Raw genomic sequence first — 13,418 nt, 5'->3', positions numbered from 1 at the left:
GTTTCTTATACTGCACTTTCTCACAGCCACAAGGGCTTTCCCCTTTCTTAATTTGGCCCATTGAATTCTCCGTTTCATAAGGGGATGTGTTTGCTATGAATTAGCTCTCCCCTCAAGAATGAGGAATCAATGATATACTGGAATATTATTTGTTCTTATAATTCTTTGTATGGCCATCTAGCATTAATGAAAATCACATATTAAGATTAGTAAGAACAGCCTGAATCCAGAGATAACATTTGTACTCCTGTCAATTCATGCATAGTTCATTAATAATTGTGGATTATGCAAGAATCGTACATGCTAATATATAATTGTATACACATGTATTCCAGGTATTCAGCTGAATCCAAATCTATATCGGCTTTCTTAATCGGCTCACAATTAAAAGGCACATGCTCCCCTGTGAATGCACATTTTTAAATGGTTGATTTTCAACACCCATTATTTTTTTTGCTTTTCTTTTTGAGTAACTTTTTATAGTAACAACAGAAACCATCTGTTTGAAACTTTGTTACTTAATTTAACAAACAAACAAATTGGTAATTATTGTTTAATGGGTGGGCTTAATGGAACAGACATGTACTTGGTAAAACTTAATGTGTGGCAAAGTCAGAGTTTGGAAGGCTGTGAAGGCATCTTCTATTGACTTTCAAATTTGCCTAACAATCGAATACCACGTATATGGTCCTTATCAAGGTATATCTTCCACCTTTAGATGCATTTCTTGGAATTTAGAAACAGAGCCAATTGTCTTCAATAAACACAGATGCTCTTGTTATCTTGTTATGTTGATGTAAGTGGTATATTTATGGAGTCTGGAATGTCTGATGTTACCAAAGAATTGATTTATGCACAGATCTCTTTCTCTCAAATGTTCTCTTTGGGTCATGTCACAGATGGCCCCAAGAACACACCAACTTTTGAAGAGAGTTCAAGGGTTTTCTTTAGATGCCTGAGTTGGGTATCACCAATAGCCATCCCCATCTTTCTCTCTCTCTCTCTCTCTCTCTCTCTCTCTCTCCCTCTCTCTCTCTCTCTCTCTCTCATCTTCCCTCCACTCACTCTAGCCCAGACTTCCATAAATCCCAAGGTGATCACTAGAAATTGGTATCCCTAAGTGTCTGACGTTTGTCTGGCTAGTCGTGAGGGCCTAAACGCAAATGCCTTATTCTCTTACTGCTTCCAAGATTTTGTAGGCAGATCCTAACTGGGGTCCCACAAGAAGGATGAAGGATTGGTGCTTTCCAATCACCCAACTCTCATTCAGCCTTTCCCATACGGGCCCTTGTAAATTTTTCCCTGATGTTCTTGCCTTCCTTTCCCTTCTCCTCCACCACCTTTCCTTGTCCTCTCCCTCTCTCTTCCTCTCTCTGTCCCTCCAATGTTCTACCAGCAACTGCTACTTTCTTGCTCTATCTCTCTCTCTCTCTCTCTCTCTCTCTATAGTGTTCTCTGCTCCCCTCTCTACTTCTCTCCCTCTCCTACTCTTGCCTCCTACTACTCGACTACACTCTTCTCCCACCACTCTCTACTACAATTTCCTCCCACTACTCTCCACTCCACTACACTCCACCCTCCTTCTCTCACAGGCACCCTCCTTTCACTCTCACATTCACCTAGTACTCCGACTCTGCTTAACACCTGTTACTCCCACACTTAACCTCAGTCACTCACTTCACTTACCACACATGCACTCTGACACCCAAGTGCAACTTTCTCTCACCAACCAATACCTCATCTTGCACAAACTCTCTGTGATTCTTCTCCATGCTCTGCTGCACCATCCTACTCCACCTGGACTCTCAATCTGCCTTCTCCTGCACTGACCTGACCCATACAACCCATACTGACCCTATGACCCCCTTTATTCTTTCTCCTCCTTCTCCTTTCGGTTCTGGTGCGCATCTGCTTCCCAAAGCCAATCTATGGGCATCATTACGAGTCCGGCGGAACCGCGGCGTTAAAACCACCTGGTTACCGCCGGACTCGTATTACCATTCTGCCTCCGTGACTCCCAGAAATACCAGGGCATTACGACCCTGGTGTTCTGGGAATCCCGGAGGCGGAATGGTGTAAATCCTCATTCCCATTGAGTCTAATTGGACTCAATGGGAATGGGGAAGTGGAAACACCAGCATCATCTCGTGATGGTGCTGGTGTTTCCACGTCCGCCTGCAGGCGGGAGGTGTTCAACCTGCCAGGTCAGACCTGGCGGGAAGATCACCTCCCGCCTCCAGGACTCGGGATCTGGCAGTCCGGAATTAACAGTGGCGGCGGGTTTACCGCCACTGTTATTTCCAGACCACCCGACCTGTAATGAGGCCCTATGTCTTCCTCTTTCCCCGGGGTCAGGTAATTCGGGTCATAGAGGTAACAGGCCTTAAAGCACCTTATAAGCCCTGCCGCCTTCTAAAAAATGAGTCAACCAGAGTTTGTTAATGGCAGCCTGTGACAAACATAATCGATTTCAAAGTTCATGTTTTGGTGGTCTTGAGCCTCTGTTTGACGGTTTGCAGTTCTTTTATTTGTGCTGGTTCCGATTTTGCCACCTCCTCTCTTGTGGGTGGGTTGTGCATGCCCTCCTAATTCTGGGAGCTATAGTTCTGCAATGGAAGAAAGAAAACATTGTCCATAACAAGGGCCACAGGAATGGGGCAAGAAAAAGTGGTACTCACCAAATGTAGCCAGGCTCATGTAGAGGTGACAGCGACTGGGGACCTCCCAACTTCATCACCTGTGGGGCAGGACTGGCTTTGGCAAACACCCTGGATTTTGCCTTCTACCCCAGGGTGAGGGGGATCCCCATTCCTATTTTTACTTGTAATGCGAATCTGATAAGTGTGGATCTAGCAACAGATATGGTGTGATCTCTAATAAGTATTTGAAGATGGAAAATGACTTAACTTTCAGCCTTTTTCCTTAGGGAACATGATAGCACACATGCAGTATCTCCTTTACATGATATGTTTTGGTTTTCATTTAAGACTACATCATAACATATTTTCTGTTACTTAGTTTTTTCCTTTTAACAATAATCACATGATATTTTATTTTAATGTCATATTCAGATTATGCATTATTTAATAGAGAAAAGTATATTCCGTCAAATAATAGATAACAATAATGAGAGGGCCCAAATGAGGTTGTCCTGCAGATTCTCCCCACACAATCTGTGGGTCCTTCATCCACTAGCTAGGGGAGGTACCAGCCACCATGCTCAACTCACTAGAGATTCCTGTAGAAAGGCAGGTGACTTAATCTCTGTAGCCATTAGAACAATCCATTAGGCCATCAACTTGTGTGATAACATCACAGTGACTAATTAACCAGAGGGAGGCAGGCCCAATTAGACTTCTGATGTTCAGAGAACAGGGGTTCCATTGCTTCCCTTGTCTTTCTCCTGGAGAAGGAACTTTCTGCTAGATCATCATCATTAGTTGTAGTGTAAGTGACGGATGTAGATTTTCTGGATATAGGACGGTGAAGTTGATTTTGACGGACATTCTGACAATACCCTTAGTTTTAGGTTGAGGCAGGGAAACCCCTAGATATAGGGTAGGTAGGTTGATCCAATAAATGAAAGTCTATAACCCCATCCATGCCACCTTTCCATCAGCCTTCTTCTTCGACACCTGTACAGTTTATAGCTAGAGGTTTGTATGTAAGTCCCCAAAGTAAAGTACTTAATTACACCTCTCTATAAATGCAAATAAAACTTTGTTGTTTAGTAGCATGATAGCTTAATAACTGTCTACTCTCCAATCCATCTCCATCTCCATTTCTTTGAAATGTCTGTGCCATGGACGCTCAACAACTCTCTACCTTTCATATGACTGCTTTTTTAGAGAAGCCAGAATGTTCATTGAAATGCCACATTGCACCCAGTGTTTGATTGGTTTAGGACAACCTTTGCCTTTGACTGTGATGCCCTCCAGCTCAAGCCTGTATGAATTCACATCTTCTACAGACATTTTAGCTATCTCTGGAACTTCAACATAAACGTTTTTCAGGTATGGCTCATACTCTATTTTCCCATGAACAACTGTGTCCAACAATTTCCGCTGCTTTGTCTGGTAGCCCGTTAAAGCTGGTTGAAGGTCAACTTCTTCCTCTTCTGAAGAATACCCCATAGCATCCTGGTCATTCTCCATGAGTTCTCCTTTTTTCTTCTCTGCATCAGCAAGTTGCTTTTTGGTTGTTACAACAGTCACAACTTTTGTTACATTTGGTCCAGATTTCTTTTCACTACCACCTTTCATACTGCCCATGTTGCATTTCTTGACCTCTTCTTTTACTTCCTCCATATATGCATCTAATGGATCTAATTCCTCATCTTCTGCTTCTGCAGGTTCTTTTTCCCCTTCAGCCACTTGCTCCTCTTCATCATCATCGTCATCTTCTAAACTCCACTTCTTCCCTTGTTTCATTTCTTCAATTTCTTTTTTCAGTTCTCCTATGTTGTCTATGGCCCTCTTTCGTTGGTCTTCCCGACATTTTTCTACTCTCTCCTTTCGTTTCCTCATTTCCTCTTCTAGTTTATTTTGGTCAAATTTACTTTCATCTTTTTCTTTCTCTTTCTCTTTGTCTTTCACTTCATGTATGCAGTTATGACTGGGCGTGATTTGATCGGAATTGCCAAAACAGGAAGTGGAAAGACAATTGCCTTTCTGTTGCCCATGTTCAGGCCCATTATGGATCAGAGACCTTTGGAAGAAGCAGAGGGCCCCATAGCTGTCATTATGACTCCAACTCGAGAGTTGGCTTTGCAGATTACCAAAGAGATTAAGAAGATCTCCAAGACTGTTGGACTGAGAGTTGTATGTGTTTATGGTGGAACCGGAATAAATGGCAAGATTGCTGAGCTTAAACGAGGTGCTGAGATAATTGTGTGCACACCTGGTCGTATGATTGGCATGCTAGTTGCAAATAATGGTCGTGTGACTAACCTACGCAGAGCTACTTATGTTGTTCTGGATGAAGCTGACCGGATGTTTGATATGGGATTTGAACCCCAGGTCATGTGAATTGTTGGCAACATAAGACCAAACCGCCAGACAGTCATGTTTTCTGCAACCTTCCCTAGAGCAATGGAGGCTTTAGCACAGTGGATATTAAATAAACGTATTGGGGTGCTTGTTGGAGGAAGACGTGTAGTTTGCTCTGATGTCGTGCAGGAATTGATTGTAATAGAAGAGGATAAGAAGTTCTTGAAACTGCTGGAGCTGTTGGGAAATAACCAGGAGAAGGGTTCTGTCATTATCTTTGTCGATAAAGCAGGAACATGCTGATGGGCTGTTGAAGGATTTAATGAGGGCATCATATCCCTGCTTGTCACTGCATGGAGCCATTGATCAGTATGACAGTGACAGCATCATTAATGATTTCAAGAGTGGTGTGTGCAGACTGCTTGTGGCCTCTTCTGTTGCAGCATGTGGCCTGGATGTAAAGCAGTTAATCCTAATGATAAACTATAGTTGCCCTAACCATTATGAGGATTATGTTCACCGAGCTGGGAGAACTGGACGAGCTGGTAGCAAAGGTTTTCCATACACTTTCATCACTGAAGATCAAGCGCGGTATGCAGGTGATATTATCAAGGCTATGGAATTATCCGGCACTGCTGTTCCCAAAGAATTGGAGAAACTGTGGTTTGACTTTAAAGAACAATAGAAAGCTGAGGGGAAAATCATCAAAAAAAGCAGTGGCTTTTCTGGGAAAGGCTTCAAATTTGATTAAACTGAAAAGGCCTTGGCCAATGAGCGGAAAAATCTTCAGAAGGCTGCTCCTGGGCTCCAGGATTCAGACGACGAAGATACAGCTGTGGACATTGATGAGCAGATTGAGAGCATGTTTAATTCCAAGAAAAGAGTTAAGGACATGGGAGCACCTGGCGGCGGGACTTCCAATGGTCCTATGCCAACTGCCGGAAATGCTGAAAAGCTGGAGATTGCTAAGAAGCTTGCTTTGAGAATCAATGCACAGAAGAACCTAGGAGCAGAGGCACAGGATGTCATGCAACAGGCTACAAATACAATTCTAAGAGGAGGGACCATTCCGGCTCCTACAGTATCTGCTAAAACCATTGCTGAACAACTTGCTGAGAAGATTAATGCTAAGATCAACTACGTGCCTGTCGATAAACACGATGATGATATACGGGATGGTGCTCAGAATGAATCATTTAAGAGATATGAGGAGGAATTGGAGATTAATGACTTTCCACAGTCTGCTCGGGGGAAAGTTACATCTAAAGAAGCATTGCAGAGAATCAGTGAATATTACGAAGCTGCTATAACAATCCGAGGCACATATTTCCCCCCAGGCAAAGAACCAAAAGAAGGAGAGCGCAAAATGTACTTGGCTATTGAAAGTGCCAATGAGCTGGCTGTGCAACAGGCTAAAGCAGAAATCCTCAGGGTTATAAAAGAAGAACTTATCAGACTGCAAAATTCGTACCAGCCTACAAACAAAGGAAGATACTGAAAGTGTTGTGAACATCAGGAGCAGGGTTTCTGCAACGTTCTGGCTTCCAAATTGTGTGGTTTTGTGGTCTTTTGTGTTCACGTTGTAAATTACGATATATTTTTTATTATTTTGTCTCGCTGAATTTCATAATTAAATAGCATTTGATTTTATCAAATGCTGGAAGTTTTGCTTTGCTGGGTCTTGTTTGTAAATGCGCAAGCAGTTACGATTGACATAGCAACAGTTATGTTTTCTAGGGTGCAACCATTGAATACAAATGTTTTAGCTCTTGTACTCCAATGTGATATGAAGAGCAAATGTCAAAATATTTGTTTTTAAAACATTCATCATAACTTTGTAGACAAACGGATGATGAATAACTGTTATGTCTAATGTCAAGTTTTTAACATGAAATGTCAGTATTCTGTGTCTGTTTAAATTCATAAATAAATGAATCCCAATCCGAAAAAAAAAACAAAAAACACTCTCTACCTAAACTCGATGAAGGTGGTGCCGGTTGATTCTGATGACTCATTCAACATAATTCACCATGATGTGCTCTTGAACATCTTAAGGAGTTATGTGGGCCTGATGTGACATGTCCTGTGATGAATATATACTCATCCCTGACACATATGGTCTCACTTGTAAGGGCAAAGTAATCATAATCTTCAGAGATGTCATACCAGTTTCATCACGGGTCCATCCTGTTACCCATGATATTCAATCAATGCATGGAGCTGCTGCCAGATCTGATTGGACATTGGACATCAGCATGCCTCACAACATTCTGATGGTACTTGGTTACGTTTGAGAGCGTCATCAACCTGAAGCACTTAGTTTATGAGAGTGTGTCCGGAAAGGGCTGCCACTTAAACCATGATATAACTAAGATCAATCTCTTTCTACAACCTGGCTTTAGGAACTAGCAGTGGATGATGTTATTTGCATCCTACCCACTCATGCCCCATGTGCCAAATGGTTATCTTTCTCATTAGATGAATAGTTAGGCCTGGCAAATATCATCTTTATACTTTGAGAACAATCATGGATTGTTTTGCTGGGGTTTACCTTGGGCATTTTAAGCCAGGCTCTGGCTATTTCCCACACTGATTCAGAAAACATCTCAGGAACTCTCCATTTTCCATCTCCCTCCTTACTCAAAGCAGTGATCCGATGAAATCACGGGAAGCGCTATCACATGGTATTTGACCGCAGCAATGTCAAGTACCTGCAAAGCTACAAAAAGCATGAAATAGATGAAGCAGACAAAGGGCTACTTTGGTTACCATAGTAAATTGTCTTGATATGCCGTGGGAGCAGGCAAGGTATTCCAGAGGCAGCCCCAGCAGATCCATCATAGGCCAAGGGCACAGCTTTCATACCCAATACAGCCACTGATAGCTAGTTTATGCCAAGGGAAACCAGTTATGCTCTCGCATGTCGGATTTTGACATCCCAATGCAGTGCATGTTTTGGTATTGTCAAAATGGGTAGCCCCATATGGTGACGTTCTGCCATGAAATGCCATGTGCAGCCTCATAAGACCAGATACAATCAGGTTGACAGGCATAGACTAGCCACATATTTCAGGCACAGCCATCCCATGCTAGTTACAGCCTTACATACCAACATACGGCCATCATGCACATAGTGCGGCCTCATGTGCTCCTGTACGGTTATGATGTGCTGTGTGCAGCCACATATGGGCATGCACTGTCCCCTTATAATAGTTATAGCCTCATCATTCAGGCACAGTCATCATATTGTAGATGCAGGCCTACATGAAGACATGATGCCATTCATCCAGCAAACCATGCCCCGCTCCCAAGTCTTGCACAATGTGAAAGGGCCTTAGAGTTGCACAATGTGAAAGAAGATTTAGAGTTGCACAATGTGAAAGGGGCTTTGGAGGATGATGCACAAAGCATCCTTTGATTGATAATAAGTAACTTTTCTCGAACAGGCACACATGCTTAACCCAAATTCAACAGTATCAATAAATGCCTTATTGTCCCAAGCCAGCTCCGAATAGTTGTATTCTGGTACTTGTAGTTCTGTCCATGTAAACCCTTAAGTACTCGAATGTGAAGGAAAAGGGCATGCCTGTGCCACCTGTCCACACCTGCATTGAAGATTTGGAGATTGTTCTGTCTTTGCAATTGGAATCCTTTCCCCAGTATATATAGAGTCTGGCACATGAATAGTGTGCTTCATGAGTTGTACTGCTGTGTTAAATCACTCTAAGAAGACCCTGTCCTCCTTCCCCTAGCTTGTTACAATAGGCAAAGCTTTGCTCTGGAGAAATATAACAGCCCCCTAAAGTGTTGCTTGCTCCTTAGTCAGAACATTTGAGATTATGGCGCTCGTTATGTAAAAGGTGGCATTTGCATGCAGGCGGTCACTGACCCTAGTACTTACGTGCTGTCGGGTCCCCTGCATGCAATTGTTCACATTTACAAAACTGGGTGTAAAATGGAATAGTAAAACAGGCAAAGCAGGTGCTTATTCTTCTATGTTACTCTGCGTGTTGTAAGAAGAAGTAAATGTCGTCTGCAAATGCGCTTTACAGACAATGGAATCTGTTTTAGGATGTCCTAATTGCAGACGGCTTTAAATTATTAAAAGACCTCTAAAACAATATTTCTGTATGGAAAGAAAATGTGAAATGTTCTCACCTCGTTTGCTTAATGGAAGTGCATAGAGCAGTGTTGCAAAGAAAGTAGACATGTAAGAACTCAGCATCCCAGGTCAACTCCAATAAGGCCATGGCACATGGATGCTTACCTTCTGAGCACATGGAGTCAGGGGTGGAAGCTGGGCCTGGGAGTTCCTTCATGCACAGCCTCCTGCTTCAGAAGATACCTAGTCAATGCGTGAGAGTCTCCTCCTTCTGTTCCTGTACTTCCCTTGCAATGTCCAGCTCAAGGCTTGCAAGGGCAGTGCCAGGGCTACCAAAGAGAAAGACTTGGACATCAACTGCTATCTCTGGCAACAACAAAATGATGACCCCATCTTCACCTTAGTCCCCAGAACAATCCCTCCCCTCAAAGCAGAGAAAAGGGTGATACTCAGTTCTCAAGCTGGGTTTTAATACACATTAGGCCCCTTACATTTGTACATCAATGGAAGAATATGGGGCAATATTGTCTTGTCCATACCCAGCTTCTAAGACATGAGTGCACATTAGCCATGCCACCTTCATGCATGGCTGCATGCTACACTGTGATATTTCTTTTGTGGTGATGGTTTTGTTGATTATTTTCATTTACACTGGTTTTTACTGTCGAGCACTTCCAGCTTGCTTTTCATCTTTTTTGTGATGCAGAATAAAATCTACATCTACAAATAAACAATAAATTGTCACCAAAACACACTGCCTGTGTTATGAAGATGTAGTTCGTCTCTGAGCTTGTGCGACTATAAGGCAATTCTAGGTAGTTGCGTCCAGCTCTTTCAGGGGATGGGACAGCGGTGGGTACTATTCAGGCTGAAAAAAACACATTTGACCCCTTTGTAATGAGGGGGTTCAAACATGGCATTTTCCTTGTGCCAGCCCTGATGATTCAGCTGGACCATGACTTGTTGGGTGGTGTGCTCATTAGTGAGGATTTAACTATGAATATTCATCATGGAAAAAAAACTAGATATTTAAGCTTTTCTTTACTTTTTGTTTTGCAGACCCAGAATGCCAATATCAGAGGAGACACAGCAAAGGCAAAACAGTACTCACATATGGCACAGCTTCTCAACCATGTGGCGCTGACCACTGGAATTGCCATTGCTGTTGTCTGGATAATTATTGTCATCCACCTGATCTGATGAATGGAGCAATCATGAAATTTGGGAACCAGAAGGAATCTTTCTGTTTCAATTCTTCAAACAAGAGTTGCAAATGTTTAAGCAATTTTGATAAATCGGAGGAATCTGAATTTAATGACATTGCATTTTTCATCAAATATGTTAACTTCTCCAACACCAATTTTGATGTTCCATCGAAACTATATTCTGGAAGTTCTAACCACAATCTAATTACAAAGCACTACATCTGGCCCCCTTTGAATTGTTTCATGCTACCATTCCAAAATACTTCTATATGTTCAGACACCACAGTGAAGTGATAAGAAGACGATTCAGATGAACTTGATTGGATGGAGGAAGCATACGCGTAATTGTGTCTCAAGTCCCCTCGCATGATATTCCAAGTGGAAATGTCCATCCAGGGATAGACACTGGAATATGTCAACTTGCGTTTTCCACAGGGTCAGGAACCCAAGAGTAAAACTATCGACATCCTTATGTTTCCTCAGTGTTGCCTTTGGCAATCCTCTGGCGATGTTCCCGGACCACCACCTCAAATGCCTGGAAGTGGAGCATTAGAATTCCCTTCATTTACGTCATTGCCCTTTTCCCAGTGACTAGAGTACGCTTGATCTGTATTTCTCCCTGGTGGACTGACTTCTAACAAGAGGATGAGAACATTACAAATCACGGAAGACGAGAACCAGAATGCTGGATAATCATAAAGTCGGCACTTGTTAGGAGTATAAGCAACATATATGTCACAAGCTCAATTTTTAAGATGGATGAAGAATTGTTCTTATGAAGCGTATTTTGATGCGCAATGAAATGAAGGAACTTATCAAAAACAGTGGTATAACAAAGGTGGCCAGATTCCCAGCTAATTCAGTGTACGCATGGGACTTTTTTTTAATTGCACCACAATATTACACTCAGGTGAGACCACCTCTCTACAGTTCTATGTGAAAATGTCCCCTGGGAAAAAGTCACCAGGCAGGTGATTTTTTTTCTTCCCTGCACCCTTAATAGCCTTCCCTCACATATTCTGGGATGGGAATTCATTACTATTCCAACTCCAGTCTAGGAATATTTGGGGAAAGTGCTCGATTCTCGTGCGAGTGCAAATCTGGGGAAATGTGGACCCTAGCAACCTTTTGCCAGGCACGTTTATCGCTGGATACCCTCGCTATCTGGATTTCCTAGATGGAGTTTGTGCACAAAGTGTTAGACCCGCTCAAATTGTTTTTGCTGCAAAGCTGCTATCATCTATGCCCACATGTAATGCTGATGTGTGAAGAGATGCTTGAATACGGATGGAGTCATGCCTGATTTTTACATGTGTATAAAGCAAGCCAAAGCCATATGGCTTCCTTGTAGACGGCATTCATGTACATGGTGGGGAGGAGGGGGCGGCAGCATTGATGCTTGTTTACTGATCAGGCTGGAAGAAGACACAAGAACCCGGAACCACCTGGATTCCCAGGCCAGTCAACCATTAAAATCACTCTGCGAGGGATGTGCAGGTGCTCCTGTGCATGGGATCACAGTCCACTTAAAACAATCCTCAGTGTATTCTATTGGTAAGACCCCAGCCCTTGACAATTGGAGTACCCAGATCTGCATCCCCCATTTGGAAATCAATCTTAGAAGATTTGGGGGTTTGTATTGGTTAGAGACTCAGTGTCAGCTACAGGGGTGTCTGTAATGTGAGTAATTATCTTATCTGAAGATTATTTGTAAAATGTAAACCAAAAGCAAGCACTTTGCTCCAAAGCCATTATATTCCTTTGCCTCTGGTTCCTGCTCTGTATGTAAAATGCACGTGAGCCATACCAACATGTTTGAAATGACTGTCATTCACGGGTGTCCTTGTGTAAGGAATGACAAGAAATGCAACTCATTAGGGACTTGTAGCAAGTGATACATGGAAGCATCATAATGCGCAAACTCAAAGTTGACATCCGGAGCATGTGAACATCTGAATCAGGAACAAGAATCCAGAGAGGCCCTCCATTGTGAGGAGTTCCATTGCAGCAATTCCACTGAATTGAAAAGGGTCTTATTATCTGCAGTGCAGGGTGATGCTAGAAGGAGCAAAATACTGGAGTTCCAGCTGATCATTCATTTGAAAATGAAACCTCCCGCTCCCCTGACGGTGGTTGATGGCAATTACCTCTTCCTCTAGAATCCCAACATTCAACAGTGGGGTGGGAAATAAGACAAGGATTATGTGGCGAGATTGCCATGGGAGACGCGGTCTGTGTGAGCAACAGAGAGAGCTGGAAGGCAGAAGCGTAGTCAGGATTGTCCAACAAGTGGAGCCTGAAGCTAATGTAGTAGGACCCACTGCAGTGACATTAACATCTGTAAATGCCCACAAACCACTTCTGAGGGGGCATTTAAATATTTTGGGTGGGCCTTGCCCGCTCGGACCCTATCCTGTCTATGTCCCTGCTGGAAGGTATTGATATGAACTGAACTTTGACAAAGACCATAACATGAACTGAATCCTACGTATTTACTCCTAAAATTATTGACAATGTTTCCGTAAGTTAAGGCCACTTGGTTGATATACAAAGTTTTATTACACCTGCTATGGAAGTCGTAACATGGCAGACACAGGGAGTCTACAGATTCAATGTATGTAATACGTCAGCCCCATGACGATGACAATTAATTGAATGTCTAAGGAAAGGTAAAACATTTATGTAATCATTACTAATATAACAGGTTCTATCCACTGTGTAGGCATTAAGGCATTACATAAGAAAAACATGTGTACACATGTATAATAAGTGAAAGAGTTTCCATGGGAGTTGTACTTTGTATCTCGGTGGACCAGCAGGTGTTTTAATGCTCTAACGGAGTGTCCTCTCATGATCCCCATGATTGAGCTGTGGTGACCTGCACAACAGCAGTGCTTTCTTGGGCTTTCGATGCAGTTTGGCTCTTTTATGACTTGGAAGGAACGGTCTCTTGGTGATTTGAAGATACACATGGGAGCAGGACGTCAGTTCTAGCGGCTTTACCTGCAGACTTTCAGGGTGGAGGATTAGCCAGTGGCGGCTGGTGAATTTATTAACCGGAGGGGCGTCAATATTTCTCCTAGATATGCCATAGCAACCGCACATAGCGCAGGAGCCCGATCA

General features: G+C 42.8%; 1 protein-coding gene and 2 pseudogenes across 1 annotated transcript in view; 2 read left to right on the top strand and 1 right to left on the bottom strand.

Moving 5' to 3' along the window:
- LOC138450477 (dispanin subfamily A member 2b-like) overlaps positions 1–12,065 on the top strand; it is a 76,848-nt gene extending 64,783 nt beyond the window's left edge. The window contains exon 2 of the mRNA XM_069604840.1: positions 10,150–12,065. Within this exon, the coding sequence (XP_069460941.1) occupies positions 10,150–10,290 (141 nt within the window). The 3' untranslated portion in view covers positions 10,291–12,065. The remainder of the gene's footprint in view (positions 1–10,149) is intronic.
- On the bottom strand, positions 3,822–4,594 carry LOC138551758 (probable ATP-dependent RNA helicase DDX46 pseudogene; annotated as a pseudogene).
- LOC138450461 (probable ATP-dependent RNA helicase DDX46 pseudogene) lies at positions 4,610–6,700 on the top strand (annotated as a pseudogene).
- Positions 12,066–13,418: the final 1,353 nt, after the last annotated feature.

The sequence above is a fragment of the Ambystoma mexicanum genome, chromosome 1p, assembly GCF_040938575.1.
Source record: "Ambystoma mexicanum isolate Mex_15411 chromosome 1p, UKY_AmexF1_1, whole genome shotgun sequence".
NCBI classification, from domain to species: domain Eukaryota; kingdom Metazoa; phylum Chordata; class Amphibia; order Caudata; family Ambystomatidae; genus Ambystoma; species Ambystoma mexicanum.
This window is presented reverse-complemented; position numbering and strand designations above follow the sequence as displayed.